General features: G+C 42.5%; 1 protein-coding gene across 3 annotated transcripts in view; it reads left to right on the plus strand.

Annotated features, from left to right (window-relative positions):
* The first annotated feature begins 3,947 nt into the window (after positions 1-3,947).
* Positions 3,948-15,318, plus strand: part of BBOX1 (gamma-butyrobetaine hydroxylase 1) — a 103,663-nt gene continuing 92,292 nt past the window's right edge. Inside the window, exons 1-3 of one of the 3 annotated variants that reach the window (XM_054828527.1) lie at positions 3,948-4,157; positions 7,645-8,078; positions 9,653-9,767. In XM_054828527.1, the coding sequence (XP_054684502.1) occupies positions 7,695-8,078; positions 9,653-9,767 (499 nt within the window). In that variant the 5' untranslated portion in view covers positions 3,948-4,157; positions 7,645-7,694. Of the gene's footprint in view, positions 4,158-4,516; positions 4,538-6,632; positions 6,650-7,644; positions 8,079-9,652; positions 9,768-15,318 lie in introns of those variants that run through there. The other 2 variants (XM_054828528.1, XM_054828526.1) reach the window with 2 other exon arrangements.

The raw sequence follows: 15,318 nt of genomic DNA on the forward strand, positions 1-15,318 counted from the left end.
TGATATGAGTGCAGGGGAATAAATCTGACCGTGCACATCAAGAATGAACTGAAGTTCACCCTGTGCTCATTTACCTTAGAAGCTTATTTGCAACCAGGCTCAGTTTTTGTTTCTAACGTTTCCGTTTCCCTAGCGATTAGAGTTTTCAAAAAGCCAGACATCCCCCTGTGCTACATATATATTGTTTTATAGCTCCTACCCTAATCACCTTTCCATTGTGTCTGGTTCCGCAACCATATGCAGGCGGCGTGGTATTTATTTACTTACATAGTCTTAATTAATTTAACATTAATTCCTCTACATTTCTAGGCTACATTTCAGTCTGCCCTGCCACCCGGGCATCTCAGGCCTGCTCTAAGCTGCTGCTTGGATCTCCTCAGCACGCGTGCAGAGCTGACGCTCACGGGGCCATGACATCATCATTATCGTTGGTATGTCTGGCTCCACTGGGAATACTGGTCTAGTTCATAGCCTTTGACTGTCGAACATCAGATTTTGCTTCTTAAGGGTGTTCTGCTTCTTACGCTCTTTGCATGTTAACCCGTGACTTTCAATTTTGCAATGCCCTTTACCTACTAATTGCTGCCAACCTTAAATTTACGTGGCAGTAACTTACTGTATAGACTAGTCGTCACGTGGAAACCTACAGCATAGCCCCCACGGTATCGTGCTTCCCCGTATGAATGACAGCGACAGAGTAAAGCCCAAAGGGAATCGGTGAACTGATCTCGCACTACAGGATTCAGCAAAACGATGTTGTACGAGTAAAAAGGCACATAAATATACTGTAAAAGAAATAAGGTCCAGATTTTCGTTATATAGCACTTCTGACACCTCTCTCTTAAAATTCTTTCTTTTATAGATACTCAGCAAATACAAGCACAACACTAATGATTGATATTTTGCTGAGTTATGTCATCTTGAAGGCAGTTTGTTTGTATTTCCACTCAGATAGGATACTTTTCCACTTGCATATTATGTAACACTCCTTATAAAAATAGAGACCCGGTCTTGCAAACACCTTGGAGTGTTCCTATTACCGAATGAGACTTACGACCGTTTCAGTTCTCACACCCTCCTTATTATGTTTATAATATTTCAAAATGTTCCCCTTTTGGCTTGAAAAAAAAAAATCTCCATTCTTGGTCTATGTACAGCTTTTCTTCATAAGGTATAAACAAAATTTTTTCTGGGTTTTTTTTTCAGCCTGATGAGGATTTATATGTATGCTTATATACTTAGTTTATGTTAATAATAGATTTCACTCATTAAAACCCTCTAAATATATTATTTAGACACAATTTTGTTTCCCCACACTTGAAACAAATTGATTCACTTGATTCTCCCTTTAATTAGTAAAAATAAGAAATTAATTATACATGTCCATAATAGAAAATGTTTTCTTTCAGTCAGTATGCAGTTAATAGGGTGTGCACTGGTTCTAAAAGAAAACACAGAAGCAAAACCACTTCCGAAACCTAGTGTTAATGTAATAGGTTGCAAAGCCAACAGCAGAAGAGTCAGGAAATTAAAACCTGTGACTTTCTCAAGCAGCAACCTACATTCAGCATAGGCAGAATGCCCAAACTGCCCTTTCCGAAGGGCTGCTACTTGCAGATTAGCGACTGACACAAGGAATAAGGTATGTACTCTTTATAATTTATCTGCAGGTACAGAATTCTCTTTTTTTCTTTTCTTTTTTGTAATGAAGAGCAATTAAAGCTCTGGAATAAATAAACAGAGTAATGGATAAACAGTATATATTTTGTAAACAGTATATATGAAATGAACCCAATTACCTGCCAGACATCCAATCTATCGAACCTTGAAAATAATTGAGAATTTTCAAGCTCCTGCAAGAATATGTGTGTTCCGTAGAGAAAACGGGGGGGGAAAACCAAGGCAGAAATGTGAAAGAAAGGTGGGAAATGGATTCGGCACCTAATTTGAAAGCAACTAATTCCTACCGCTCTTTCCTTAAAAGAAGGTAATGCATCCAACTCCGTGCATTACAGCACTGCTTTGGCACGTGAAGATTGTTTTTCATTGAAGATGTTGAATTATATCTACCAACAAAAATATTTAATTTCCTATAAGTCACAGACTCAGTCTCAGCCCTTTTTAACTGCCAAAATGCTTAGACAGTCTCTAAACAGTCATTGAATTTTTTCACTTCTGCATGTCCTCATTTCCATGCAACTAGCCAACTTTTCATCTTTGTGAATGCTTTCCTGTCTGTGAAAAGTGCTGCTTAGGCAACATTTATGTTGAAGGTTTTCCCTTTATTGGTAATACTGAGGCAGCAGGACTGTTCTGGGTGTTCTGCAGACCACAGTACAGCCACTGAGTGTCCAGTGGAGCAGGTGCCTCTTGCACAGCTGGGAAAAAGCTTCCCATCAGGAGGAAAATAAAGGTTTTCCTTTTCCTTTTTAGTTCGGCTCTTCTTTTTTCACGTCAGTCGTGCTGCCAGCCTATACATACTGAAGAAGGTGGGGATTCCAGTCCAGTACAAGCTGAAAAGGAAGACCTGCATGGGCCGCTCCAGCTGAAAACTGGTAGGTGCTACGCCCCACCATTGCTTTCAACTGCAGAAGCCATATTTCTGTCTGTTAGAACCTCCTTCCCTTCAGCCATGAGAAACACACTCTTCGAATAAATGCAGCACTAACATACTTGCCAGGCAGAAGGTATTGGGCACTAAATAACAAGGGTACATTAATTCTGGTTTTAAATTTATTCCAAGGAAGCTCATCTGCCTGAAGCTTACTGCTCCCAAGACTTGTTTGACAGTAAAATCATCTCACTGAATCATAGAATCGTTTAGGTTGGAAAAGACCTTTAAGATCATCAAGTCCAACTGTTAACCCAGCACTGCCAAGTCCACCACTAAACCATGTCCCTATGCACCACATCCTCACGTTTTAAATACCTCCAGGGATGGACCGAATCACTTCCCTGGGCAGCCTGTCCCAGTGATAACAGCCCTTTTGGTAAAGAAATTTTTCCTAATATCCAATCTAAACCTCCCCGGCGTAACTTGAGGCCATTTCCTCTTGTCCTATTGCTTCTTACTTGGGAGAAGAGACCAACACCCACCTGGCTACAACCTCCTGTCAGTGATAAGGTCTCCCTGAGCCTCCTTTTCTCTAGACTAAACCACCGTCGTTCCCTCAGTCGCTCAGACTTGCGCTCCAAACCCTTCACGGGTTTTATTGCCCTTCTCTGGACATGCTCCAGCACCTCCATGTCTTTCTTGTAGCGAGGGGCCCAAAACTGAACACAGCACTCGAGGTGCGGCCTCGCCAGTGTGCTGAGTACAGGGGGACGATCACTGCCCTGGTCCTGCTGGCCACACTATTTCGGGTACATATCTGCACCCTTAACTCGGAGGGTACAGACAAGGGCTGCTCCATCTGAAACAGCGGGGGTGTTTTATACCACAGCGTAGGCTCTGTTTGGCCGTAGTCCCACTAAATCTTGCCTTTAAAGGCCATCTTTTGTGTTCCGTGATGTTTGCTGCAGGCTACATCTGGCACATAAAGGGCATATAAAGCCCCCACTTTGTTTGTTTTTTGTTTTTTCTTTTTTCTTTCTTTTTTATCTCTCTGCTTCTGTTGTAAGGGCACATGGCGCATCACACCTAGTGAGGAGAGCCAGGACACGCTGTGGTGCATTTCTTCCTAGGTCCTTGCTTTGGTCCCATGGTCCGAAGAGGGTTCTTAGCCTGATCTCGCTTCTCACTGAAAACCGGGAGCCTGAAGTGGCTGGGACGTGTTTGTTACACCCAGGGGAGAAGCCGCCATGGGAAATGATGGCTTTTTCCACCGCTTTGCCTTCAAATCAAGGCCAAATGCTTTTTAAAAATCCCTCCCTCCGTCAAGCACAAGGTCAGTGCGGTGATAACCAGGAACTAACCGAGCCCGGTTCTCCCCGGCCTGTTTCGCAGGGGACTGAATCGTTTACGAAACGTCCCCTTCAGCCTGAAAGAGAACCGCGAACCGAATTCCCTGGGAAACACCACGCGTGGGTGGGCTGCGGCGAGCCCGCGTTCCCCGGCGCTGCCCGCCGGGAGGGCGCTGCGGCGGCGGCGGGGTCCTCCCCGGGGCCGGGCCTGCCGAGCCGAGCCGAGCCCCGCGGCGGGGGGAGCCGGGCAGCAGGTAGGGGGAGCCGGCACCGGGGAGCAGGGGGGGTGCAGGGCGGGCCCGGCAGCAGCAGCCCGTGGCGGAGCTGCCAACGCGGCTGCCCCCGGCCGTGACATCCTTCCCGGCCCCACACGTGAGCCTGGGCACGGCCGTGGGTGTGCAGGCCGCGCGTCCTTCGCGCTTCTCCGAGGGAAGAGTGTCGAGGGAAGCGTGTCGTACGGCGTTTGCATCCCGTCTCCCCCACAGAAGCTGCCTGCGTAAATGAGCTGCTTCGTCATTTACTCCAGTTACGCTGATTTAGCAGATCGAAAGCTGGAGGGTTCCCAAAGAGGAATCCTTCCGGCAGTATCTCTTCCTGGGCCTTCCTACGCAGTTATACGTGGACGTGAAGTAACGTAAGCGTGCAGAGCTTTTTGCTCTTTGTGGTACATGTTTGGTTCTTTGTTTCTGTTGTGATCTGAGGTAAGAGCATCAGGCAAATGTTTTCCCGCAGAGGCTTTCTGGTACACTTGCACGCAAGATTCAGCCTTGTAAGCGCTCTGTATTTAGTCGCGGGTTACTCTTTTTGTGAAGTTTACATTATTTTTTTACTCGGGCAGCGCTTACAAGATAGAAATCCTGGGTTCAAACTGAGGCCAGTTCTGGCTCTTCCTCTAGTTGTCTAAGTTTTTATGGATCCGTGTGAAATTCTGCTACATCCTACATGGAGCTGGTTACATTGACCAGCTTCTGATGCAGCAAACTGGTTTTAAGGCATGGCTAAAACTTGGTTATGATACGTTAACTATATGCTTCATTTCTCTGTAGCTTCTTAACCTTATTGTAAAAGGAGCATATGTTATCCAGAGTAGCTTGGTGATCTTCAAGTAGTGTTAACCAGAATTAAATTTTAAGTAGCTGTGCAGGTAAAGCTAATAAACATACTGCTGATGTCAGCAAACAGGGGAGCCTGGATGATGTCTGAAGGGGTTTGAGGAGACTGATGGAGACAGATTTTTGAGCACGAGGTGGTGAGCATTGCCTTTTAACTGGAGAGCTGGGGAAGACTCCCCAGCCTAGCCTCCAGGTGATGGGGGTGGGCTTAAATTGTAATTGCCTGTCAGCATCCAGGCTGACCCTCGTCATGCTGCTGAGGATTATGAATGAATAACGAGCAAAGTGGACAGAAAATCCTTGAGCCTGGGACAGTGTTCACATGGGAGGGTCTGACTCATAGGAGCTATCGGGTTTTTTTTTTTTTGAAAACTATGCAAATCTGAGGTCTGATAACTGAGCTGAGTTACGTGTGGCATCTTCCATGTTCACGCAGGTAACTAGTTCAGAAACAAGAAATGGGGAGACCTGTGATGCAGAGAATTTGGTTGCATTATTGTTTGCTCTTCAATTTGACCATGGTTGTGAGCATGCTAACTTTAGGTGAACCAGTGAGTTCTGCTTCTAGTTTAGTACAGAACGTAATTTCAAGTGTAAAATAGCAGCACGTGGATAAGTGCCTACCTGACTTCTGGAAAGAGTGCTCTGTGCTTGAATCCTTTATGCACTGGGAGACAGGCAGAATAAAGTGATCTGGCCATTTGTGTTGCTCATCTGCTTTCTAGCGGTGTTCTTAAATTCAAGTGGATGTGAGTGCCATGCTTTGCACTGGACAATTCAGCATTGGCCAGATGTCAGGAATTTTCTGATCTTCTTTACCCTATCATGCCTTAGAAGGTTTGCTGGTGTGCGACTACCTGTTCACCAGTCTTCAGTAAGCTGGATAAGGGGTATGTGTGAGGATACTCACTTCTGTCTGCGCCATGCTGACCTTGGATATGGGTAGTATTAGCGTTTTAGGGATTGAGATATCTTCATATGCAGAAGCCTCTGAGTTGCCTAAACAATTAGGCAATGGTTTTGTGACTTATGCTTCTGCATCTTTATTGTCCTACTTCCATGTAAAATATATTTTGGTTGCTTCAGTGTATTTGTGGATCTGACCCATGCCATGAAATAATCCACTGCCTTGAACAAAGAGCTGCAATACGTATGTAGCAAAAGTATACACTGTGTTAAAATGGTCATCCTTTTTTTTTTTTTTTTGAAACTAAATATTCTAAAGTTTCAGTATATTGGAAACTTTCATTCTGTTTCACTACTTGTCTTTTGTTTCAAGGAGGTTAGAATAAGTATCCAATTGTCACATGTTAAAAACCTTAAAACATACCACATCTTTGCAGTTATACATAATAAAACTTTATCCAAGAAATCTCAGAAGGAAACTGCAGCCAGTCTTGCTGTGTTTTACAGTTAGGAGGAAAATTCCAGTACTTGAACAATGCTTTAGAATTAATGTGGAGATATACATATATATATTTACATAAGCATGTTTGTTTACATATTTTTATAGATATATATATATATAAAAGGAAAGATATTCAATCTGGATATGAATCCATTTTTGGATACAAGAGGTTTAAGTCTGTATGCACAAAACCGTAGCTGTGGCTTGGACTGCCTTGCAAGTGAAGGTTGGTAATTACTGGGTTCTGATGGGACTACTGCACGCAAACAAGAGAAAGTAGAAATCAATATTCTGCTTTGCTATATTCAGTCTAATGAAATTTAAAAAAAAAAAAAAAAAGAGACCCAACGGTCATGTATAACCTAGTTCTAACTTGTAGCAAAGGAAAGAAATAAAAAAAACCCCCGAACAAACACCTTCCGACAACCCTAGTAGGTCTTAGTGAGTCAAAATACTGAAGCCAATGAGGTTCTGCCTGTAAAAGACAACTGGGGAGACAGTGGTCCTGGCAGGACATCAGTATTTTGCCCTCTAGGTTTAAGAACAAAAACAACAGAAAAAGTGAACAAATATGCAGACTTCGAAATGGTTAAACACTCTATTAAAAATGTATGCAATGATTTCTTGTTTCAGGGGGAGGCCATGCATTTTTCTGAATAAGAAAAACATTAGACCAGAACTTCTTTTCTACTTTAAGATTTGGATGCATCATCTTTCTGTAGTACAGTGTGCAGCTAGCTTTAAACAAAAGCGTGTATCTATAGAAAGGAGCTCTTGCAAAACTCCGTTGCTGTAGCTAAAGTCATATTTACAAGAGGTGGATGCTGTGTTCTCTTTTCCATAGTAGCCACAGCAGGAATTAAGGTATGTGTGCTTTAAAGCTTTAGCTTTTGAACATGGTTGGTAGTAGCTCCCGCTTTTGATGTGTTGAATTCATCTCGAGGTGTCTTTTTAAAAGAGAGTATTTGTGTGATACGTATTGAACTGACTGCAGAAACAAAAGATGGCCAAGATGATGAATCAAATTGAAGCCCTGCTAAACTAAGGGATTTTTGAATAGGTGGATCTGACTACATTCTCTGCAACTCAAAAAATGTAAACAACACGTAATGAACGTTCCTAAAGGTTTAGGCAGGAGGGAGGGAGGGGAGAATCATTTTAAAATGGTCTTTGTGCTATATGTACTCGCTCAGTAATAAACTGCCCTTCGTGATGTTTTAGGAACTCCACAAAGGCGGTCTCCCTCCGACGATTTCGTCAAAGAACCCAAAATGTGGAGGGCGGTGGCTAACATCCTGCCGAGGGCCAAAGTCCGCGGAGGCAGGGCGTGCTGCCTGCCGCCGGCGCAGAAGGGCAGGAGCCTGCTCGCCGGGACCGCTCGGCATTGCTGGCGGGGTGCTGCGACGGGGGTCCGCACTGCCCGGCCGCTCAGCATGAACCTGGGCATACAGAAGGCGGAAGCTTTGGACGCGGGTCATTTCGTCCGCGTGGAGTGGGAGGACGGGAGCGAGAGCCGCTACCCCTGCGTCTGGCTGAGGGACAACTGCCAGTGTCCCCGCTGCTTCCTGCGCTCGGCCGGGGCGCGCAAGCTGGTCATCGAAGACCTGGACGTGAACATCGTGGTGAAGGAAATCGCTCTGGCAGATAGAAAAAAGGTATTTGAAGCAAACCTTCATTCGCCTCCTCGTGAAACTTGTTTAACAATGCTTGTCAATGTGGAAATTAGAGGCAATCCCAGGTTATACTGTAATCACAGTTTGTTTATCCACAAACCCTACCGCGTATTTGCAAAGCTTTTAGGAATAATTGCAACCTGGGGAGCTCAGATCTTCCCACCTTTATATGAAACTTCCCTTTATAGATGTTACGCAGAGGCTGAAGAAACTCAGGCTTTGTTTTTTAGAATATAATTGTGCTTTTTAAACATCTGCTGTTATGTTTCTTCATCACGAGACGTTGAAAAGAAAATATAGGCATTCTCCACACATTTAATTACACTTACACTTTTTTTCCTCTTTATAGGTAAATGGCTTGAAAACTAGAAAAACAAATGGCAAAGTGGTGATGACCTTAATCCATAACAAAAATGTCAGTTTATTAGCTAATTTCCAATGCGCAAAAGCCTTTGACTTAGAGCAAGCACTCAAACCAAAGCTGAACCCAATATTCAGACTTGGTCTAATGTCTGTATCTTTATGTGCATCTACTATCTACATTAACGTTTGCTCATGAAAAAGAGGAGACTATTGGGCAAGAGAGGACAGGAACTGCCCTCCCTATGAATTTTAATCTTTCCTGCTATATAAAAACTTAATATACCATTTAGATTTTATAGGTTTTATTAAAAGCAGTGCACTGCTCCTTTGATATGCAAACTCATTTCCTTCGTTTTACACTTAAAGATGGTTTAAACACGTTAAAGATGCAGCAGTCAACCCTGTAGCAGCTGGGGCAGCCTCGCTGCAGGGTGAGTTTGCAGAGGCTGACCCATGCAGGAGCAGGGTTAGCGTCTGCATTGGGGGATTCTGGGCTCCCAAGTTGGTTGGTTGGTACCAAAATTAATGCCGTCTAAATTCGCACTTCCAATAGGCAAATGTATTGTGATTGTGTGAAATGGGAGTCGATAGCTGCTCAACAGCCCTGAGAATTCAGCTGAGTGTGCTGCTCTGAGCTCTTTCAGTTCATGACAAGTAAAGCCATATGCTTGCTTTCTGTGGGTTTTTTTCAGGAATTAAAAAAAAAATACTCACACCTTTTTAAAATTTATTTGAAAGAGGGAAGGCTTCAAAATTAGGAGAGGGATTTGTCTCCTAGCATTTCTTTTTTGCCTGTCTTGTCCTTTTTTAACAAGCTGTCAGTGTTTTGGAAGATATTTTTGCTCTCTTCTGAGTTGCGGGGTAGCACTCTCCCCAGTCATAAGTGCCAGCTTCTGTGATTCTCCTCTTTCTGCTAAACACAGCTCCCACAGGGAAAGCAGCCCACACAAAACAGCAAATTAGGTCATGGGTTCATGTGAAAATGACCGTTTATAAAAGGTATCAGAATTTGGATGATGTTCAGGTTGGGTTTTTATTACTTGTTTGGCATTATGCTACAGGGAAGGCTTAACTGTGATATTGATCTAAATATTACAATTTCTGTAATTTCTAAGGACTGTTTTGTTTGTTCTGGGTGATGTTTTTTGAAATTTTTTTTTGTTCTAAAATTATCTTTCATTTTATATTGGAAGATTTCTATTACATGGCCTGACGAACACGCAAGCGAATATGAAGCTGAGTGGTTAAAAAAACGATGCTTCTCTGAAGAAGCCAGAGCAGAAATGCGAGAAGATTTATTTTTACCAGGTAGGAGTCAAAAACCACTTCTGTTATGCTTGTTTCAAATATGAGGGGTCTGACACTGACAGTCCTAGCTCGAGGTCCCTGCACGAGGACCAGGTCTACCCAGCTGGAGCAGTGACAACCGCTGCAGGTGCTCGGTGGCGTGCACAACAGGAACCCCTGGTTACCCTTTCCCTCTTCTAACCTCTGGACCTGAGACGAGTTCAGCTGGTTGGGCTGCGTTTGCTTTCCTAAAAGCATTTTCCTTCCAGAAAGGGTTAGTAAGTCTCAAAAATGAGCCTTGTGCACCAGCAGCCGTCTCTGTGACCACGCAAGGGTGTGTGCGCTCTTTAAATTATTTAAATTTTTAGTTTTTTGAAAGATTATTGAGAATTGCAGGGGAGTTATAACTGAAATTTTAAAAATTTCCTTTCCGTGGCCTTCTGTTAAAAAGTAACTGTGTGGCTTAGCAGCGTCTAGTGCTGAAGTTCAGGTTGTGTTTGCTCTGCGTCCCATACGTATTGCAGTAGTTGACCTTTTTTTGGTCATGAAGCATTTTGTGCAACTGGCAGTGTAACATTTACCCAGTAGGAATCACTCACCCTTTTGAGCGAGTAATTATAAACTAGGTTTGTCATGATGCTCGTCATCATTTCTCTGGCAGCCTTTCAGATTGTGAGCATGAAACGTGTGAAAACTTGCAAGATTTCTGCCGTTGCTCTTGACAGCGTTCCTGTGAGATCTGCTGTTGCAGGAAGTTGTGGATCTGTCTTCGGAGTTAAGACAGTATCTGTTAAAACAAGATACCACTTTAGAAAAAAGAAACTAGAGGCAGGTTCATGGAGTGAAACTCAGATCCAGGTATCAGTTTCCTCAGAGCTCAGCAAAAAAGCAAATCTGTGATTGATTTTTGCTCCTTTTTGGGGGCTGTTTTTTTATTCTAACAAAGAAAAGGAAGGTTTGGGGTTTGTTTTGAGTTTTTTTCCCTGGAAGATGAGAAATGGGAAAATATGTGGCCCTAGGTGTCTCCTGCATCTGAGCTTTGTTTGGCACTTTAGGGACAACTGAAGGGGCCAGTTACCTTTCCCAATTTCTGCAGCTCAAATATTCCTTAGCTCCTAGCACCCGTTCTCCTAAACAAAAGTCAGTTCTTAAGATTCAGCTTTTTATATCTGGCTTAAAACTTAAGTGATGAGTAATATTTCCATTCATTTCAGTGGATCATGTAACAGACTCTTCATAGTTCAGAATGGAACTTTTTTCCCCTAGTGATACAAAAAATTCGTATCTATCTTAGCTTTGGCAAGAATAAACTAAACTGCTTACTATTTTGGAGGGTTGGGCATGTTCCCAGAATGAACGTGGTGGAGATGCAAACCTCGCTCAGGGAAACTAGACTTGATTTCTCAGGTAGTAAGAATTTTTATTTGGAGAAACGAAGATACTGTGGAAGCTAACGAGATGTTTTGTAGTCTTTGAGGGGATCGATGTAAATCGAACGTTGCTTTACTTAATACCCAGGCAAATTAGTCTGGATCTCTGGTTAGGTTTATTAGCAAAGGTATCAATAACTGAGATTTCAGTATTTCAGATGAAGCGCTGCTTTTTTCCCCCATTATGAAGTCTAAGTGGCTGTGGTTTGCCTTTGTACACACACATTTACGCAGCGCTTACTCTCAGTATCTAAATACAGTTCTTCCCTCTGCCACCGCTCTTCTCCAGTGGAGCCGTCCAGGTAAAATACACACCAAAGATAGCTTTTATTCTTTGAGCAATGCTTTTGCAGGTTCTGTTTTCCGTGGTAGATCTGAAGAAATAGGTTTATAAAAGTTACATTAAATAAGGGCTTGCGTTAACTTTGGCTTTGTTTAGTAATGTCATTCTGGTCTTCCTCATATTCTCAGAGAAGACCTCGCTCATAAGATGGACACCTTCTCCCAGCTTTTCTCAGGTTTCAGTTGCAAAAAAGGCTGCACTTTATAAAGCATGTGAGTTTGCTGGCTGTTTGAGACCTGTTTCTCATTGTGTGTCGGGGTAAGTTTAGACTTCACTTCCTTCTGGTCAGTGGAGTTACTGCAAATTACGTGCCCTTAAGTAGCTAATCATATCCCAGCAGCATAGTATTACAGACCGTGATATGAAATGCCAGCCCTGCCTGCTGGTTCAACAAATCTAAGAGCAAGCTCTCCAGACTGCTGTAGTTAGAGGTTAACCTTCACTGCTGACATTATCACAGCTGTGGTTTCCCCCTCCACGCCCTTTTTTTTTTTTTTTTTGCAAGTGGTTATTTGCTTTTCATGTCGCTTTTATGATGGGTTTTCATCATAATTTCAAAAAATTAGATGTCAGGCGTCTGTCAAACCTGAAAAGAAGAGTAGGTCAGATTTTCACTGTGTGATGGAAGTGACTATAAATAGCTCTATGGCGATACGTCAAGTTTCTCCTTTTAAAACCAGTGCCAGATCCTATCGGTGTGGTATGCAAAGTCCCCTGTTTGTGTACATTGAGGCTCGTTTCAGCCCAGCTCACAAGATACTTCCAAAAGAGCAGAAAAAAAGAGCCATCTCCTATTTCTCCAGTTCTGATATCTGAAAGATACTCTTTTTTTGCCCTCCTGTTTACTTGCGTTCTCCCCAACAAATGTCACAGGAGTCATTTACTGCCTCGTGAAGTCTGTCTGTAACTCGGGTTTTGTGTGTGGTAGAGGAAGTTTGTGGGAGACGCTGAGTACACCGGGTGCTTTCCAGGACCAGGCCTCTCACTGCATTGCATTTGCTCATTTTCCAAGATGCTGGCATGCCAGCAACAGGATGTGGGGAGGGGGAAATTCAGATAATACCACTATTATACAGCTTTCTGTTGGGTGGAGGAGAAGAAGATTCTGCAGAGGTAGTACCTGGTGAAAGTTGCACAATTAATATTTTTAACCTTAGGTAGGTTAAGGTTTTAAGCTGAGGATAAAGGTTTCAGATAATGATGGGCCTTTAAAATGTGATAATATGATGTTGCATATATATCCAGCTCCACCAAAGGTTGAATCGGGACGTTAACAGCATCAAGGGTGCTTTCAGTTTCTCTACTAGGTCCTGAGACACAACAATTTTAAGAGGAAGAAGTTAAAAGTTGTTTTTTACTAAGAGTTTGGTCATTTGAATTTATCCTGTAGTAATGATTAATAAGAGCTGCCTCTGTGACTTAGGCTGCCATATACGTATTTCACAATGCAGCAAAAATACATTTAGCCTTCAACAAACATTAAAATACACATTGTAGACAGAATAATTTTAGATTATCTATAGTGTGTAAACCTCCTTTCCCACATGACTCCAGTATAGAAGGATTTGACCAGCACTGTCCCAGTCTTCATAGTAAATGCGGAATAATTCCAAGTGTTTGTTGATGCATGAACACTGTCTGCAGGAACTCGGCAAAGGCCATCTTCTCGTTTTGTACAAACTTTAACGTAGATGATCCCAAGAAATGGGATTCTTTTTTTCTCTTTTTTTTTCCCCCCAAATTGCTGTTCTGAAATTGAAAGAGGCGGCGACTCGTTAATTCTCTCAAAAGCAGTTCATTCTTCCCATTTTGAAAAGCGCATAGATCTGGGGTTTTATTAGCCATAATGTAAATGGTCAATAAAGACACGAAATAATTCTACAAGACCTTTGTTTTTATCCCTTACGAATTGCTCACCTACATTTGTAAACACATTTTTAATTTGGCAACTGCAACTGTGCTGTGCAAGTGAGACCTAAGGCTGCCCGGGCACTAATGGCTCGTTCCTGTCTTTTTTACCCCCGCAGCTTTCAGAGCACGTGTTCTTAGATTTCTGCTATAGTACAGTGGAAACTGCGGTTACGCGGTGGGGAAAAAACCATGCAATGCTGACATAAAATAACGAAGGACGTGAGTGAGGTCGGTTACCACCAGGAAATATGGGGAAGGAGTACAGTCCCTGCTCAGTGCAGCTTCTTGATAGGTTTTCAGGCTGAATGGGGTTTGTGGATAAAAATGGGAATAAAGTTCCTGTTGTTCAGTACATGGGAGAGTAACGTGCCCTGTGGGGCGCACAATTTTCTAAGACTTTCATATAGACTTTTGTTAAAATGTTACTAAGTAGAAGAACTTAGATATTTTCACATCACAGGATCTTTTTTTGGTTTTATGATGTATGCTTTCCTGTCCCTTTTCCAAAGAATTATGGACCTGATAATTTGTCAAATTGTAAATATTGGACAGCATATAACATTTTCGTCTGGGGCTGAGGAGAAGGAAATCTTTATAAATACTGCTTATTTTAGCGTAGACCTATTACTTCTCTCTCTGCTACTACTGTTGTAGTTGCCCAGCTGTGATGGTCTCTGGGACCAGTCAGGAGAAGTAGTCCTTCACTGCTTTTCATACAACTATGGGTTGTTTAAAAGTAGTTCATGTGTATGTCAGTTATTAATGTTAGAAGTTAGATCTCAGATCTATTGCGGCTACTAAAAGGTTTAAAACTGGTGTCAGTATATTCGAACTAAGCTCTAAGATCTCTCTGAAAAAACCCGCAATTACTACTATGATGTAAAGCATAAAGATTAAACAGGCTGTAAGAGATTCTGTGCTAAAACGATGAGGAAGTCACCATATAATCTACTCTCTACAATTTACTATAGGCACCTGGTATAAGTAATCACCCGATAGTCAACTGCAGGAAGCCAGTTTGATTGTCATCCCATTTCCTCTTTGCTAAGAGGAAAAACATTTACTACGCGTACAGCCTTCAGCTAGTATGTAAATGCTGCAAGTTTCTCCCTGTTTTGTGTGGCTTTATTGGTGCAAACGAATCACTTTATTTCAGTCATGGCTCTCAAATTTTTCCCTGCTTCTTTCTATTCATGGAGATTATGCCTTTCGAATATATTGAAAGGTTTATGCAGTGCTGTAAAGACACTGGGTTGGCTTATGCTCTAAGTATGCAAGTTTGTTCTTTGATTGTTTTTCATCATTTTCTTTGGCATATTTACTATTAAACGAAGTGGTCACATTCATATTCTTAGCATTAAGCATTTGACCCTGTTGCACGTGAAATTTGCATGAATGTGTTAAGGAAATGTGTCATTTTTTAAAAAAGAGTCAAAGAGTGGCTGTAATGGTTTACCATCAAGACAGAATGATACATCAAGATCGGCTTTGCCAAGGTCTGTGCTTTCTGCAGTACTGTTCCTTATTTTCGTCCATGACTATGATGCAAAGGAATAGCCACACTAAATTTGCACATGACACCAAGCAGGGGTTGACTGGAAATGTGTCGAAGGACCAGGGTTACAATTCTAAATGACCTTGACAAATAGGAGAAATCATAAAAACATAAAACATGCTTTAATGGGCAGGGCGACTAGTTCATCTAGCCTAATACTCCGCCTCCGGCAGCAAAGTAGTAAAAGCATGTGAGCCAGGCGACTCGCTGTAGTCCATTTCCTTCATAGTTCTTCAGCATCCACGGTCATTGCATCGGGGTTTCCTGTAGGACACTGCAGCTCGGCAGCTCTTTGAGTCCAAGGTGAGGAAATAACCACGCGGGTTGCGTGGG

The sequence above is a fragment of the Grus americana genome, chromosome 5 (genome assembly GCF_028858705.1).
Source record: "Grus americana isolate bGruAme1 chromosome 5, bGruAme1.mat, whole genome shotgun sequence".
Taxonomy (NCBI): Eukaryota; Metazoa; Chordata; class Aves; order Gruiformes; family Gruidae; genus Grus; species Grus americana.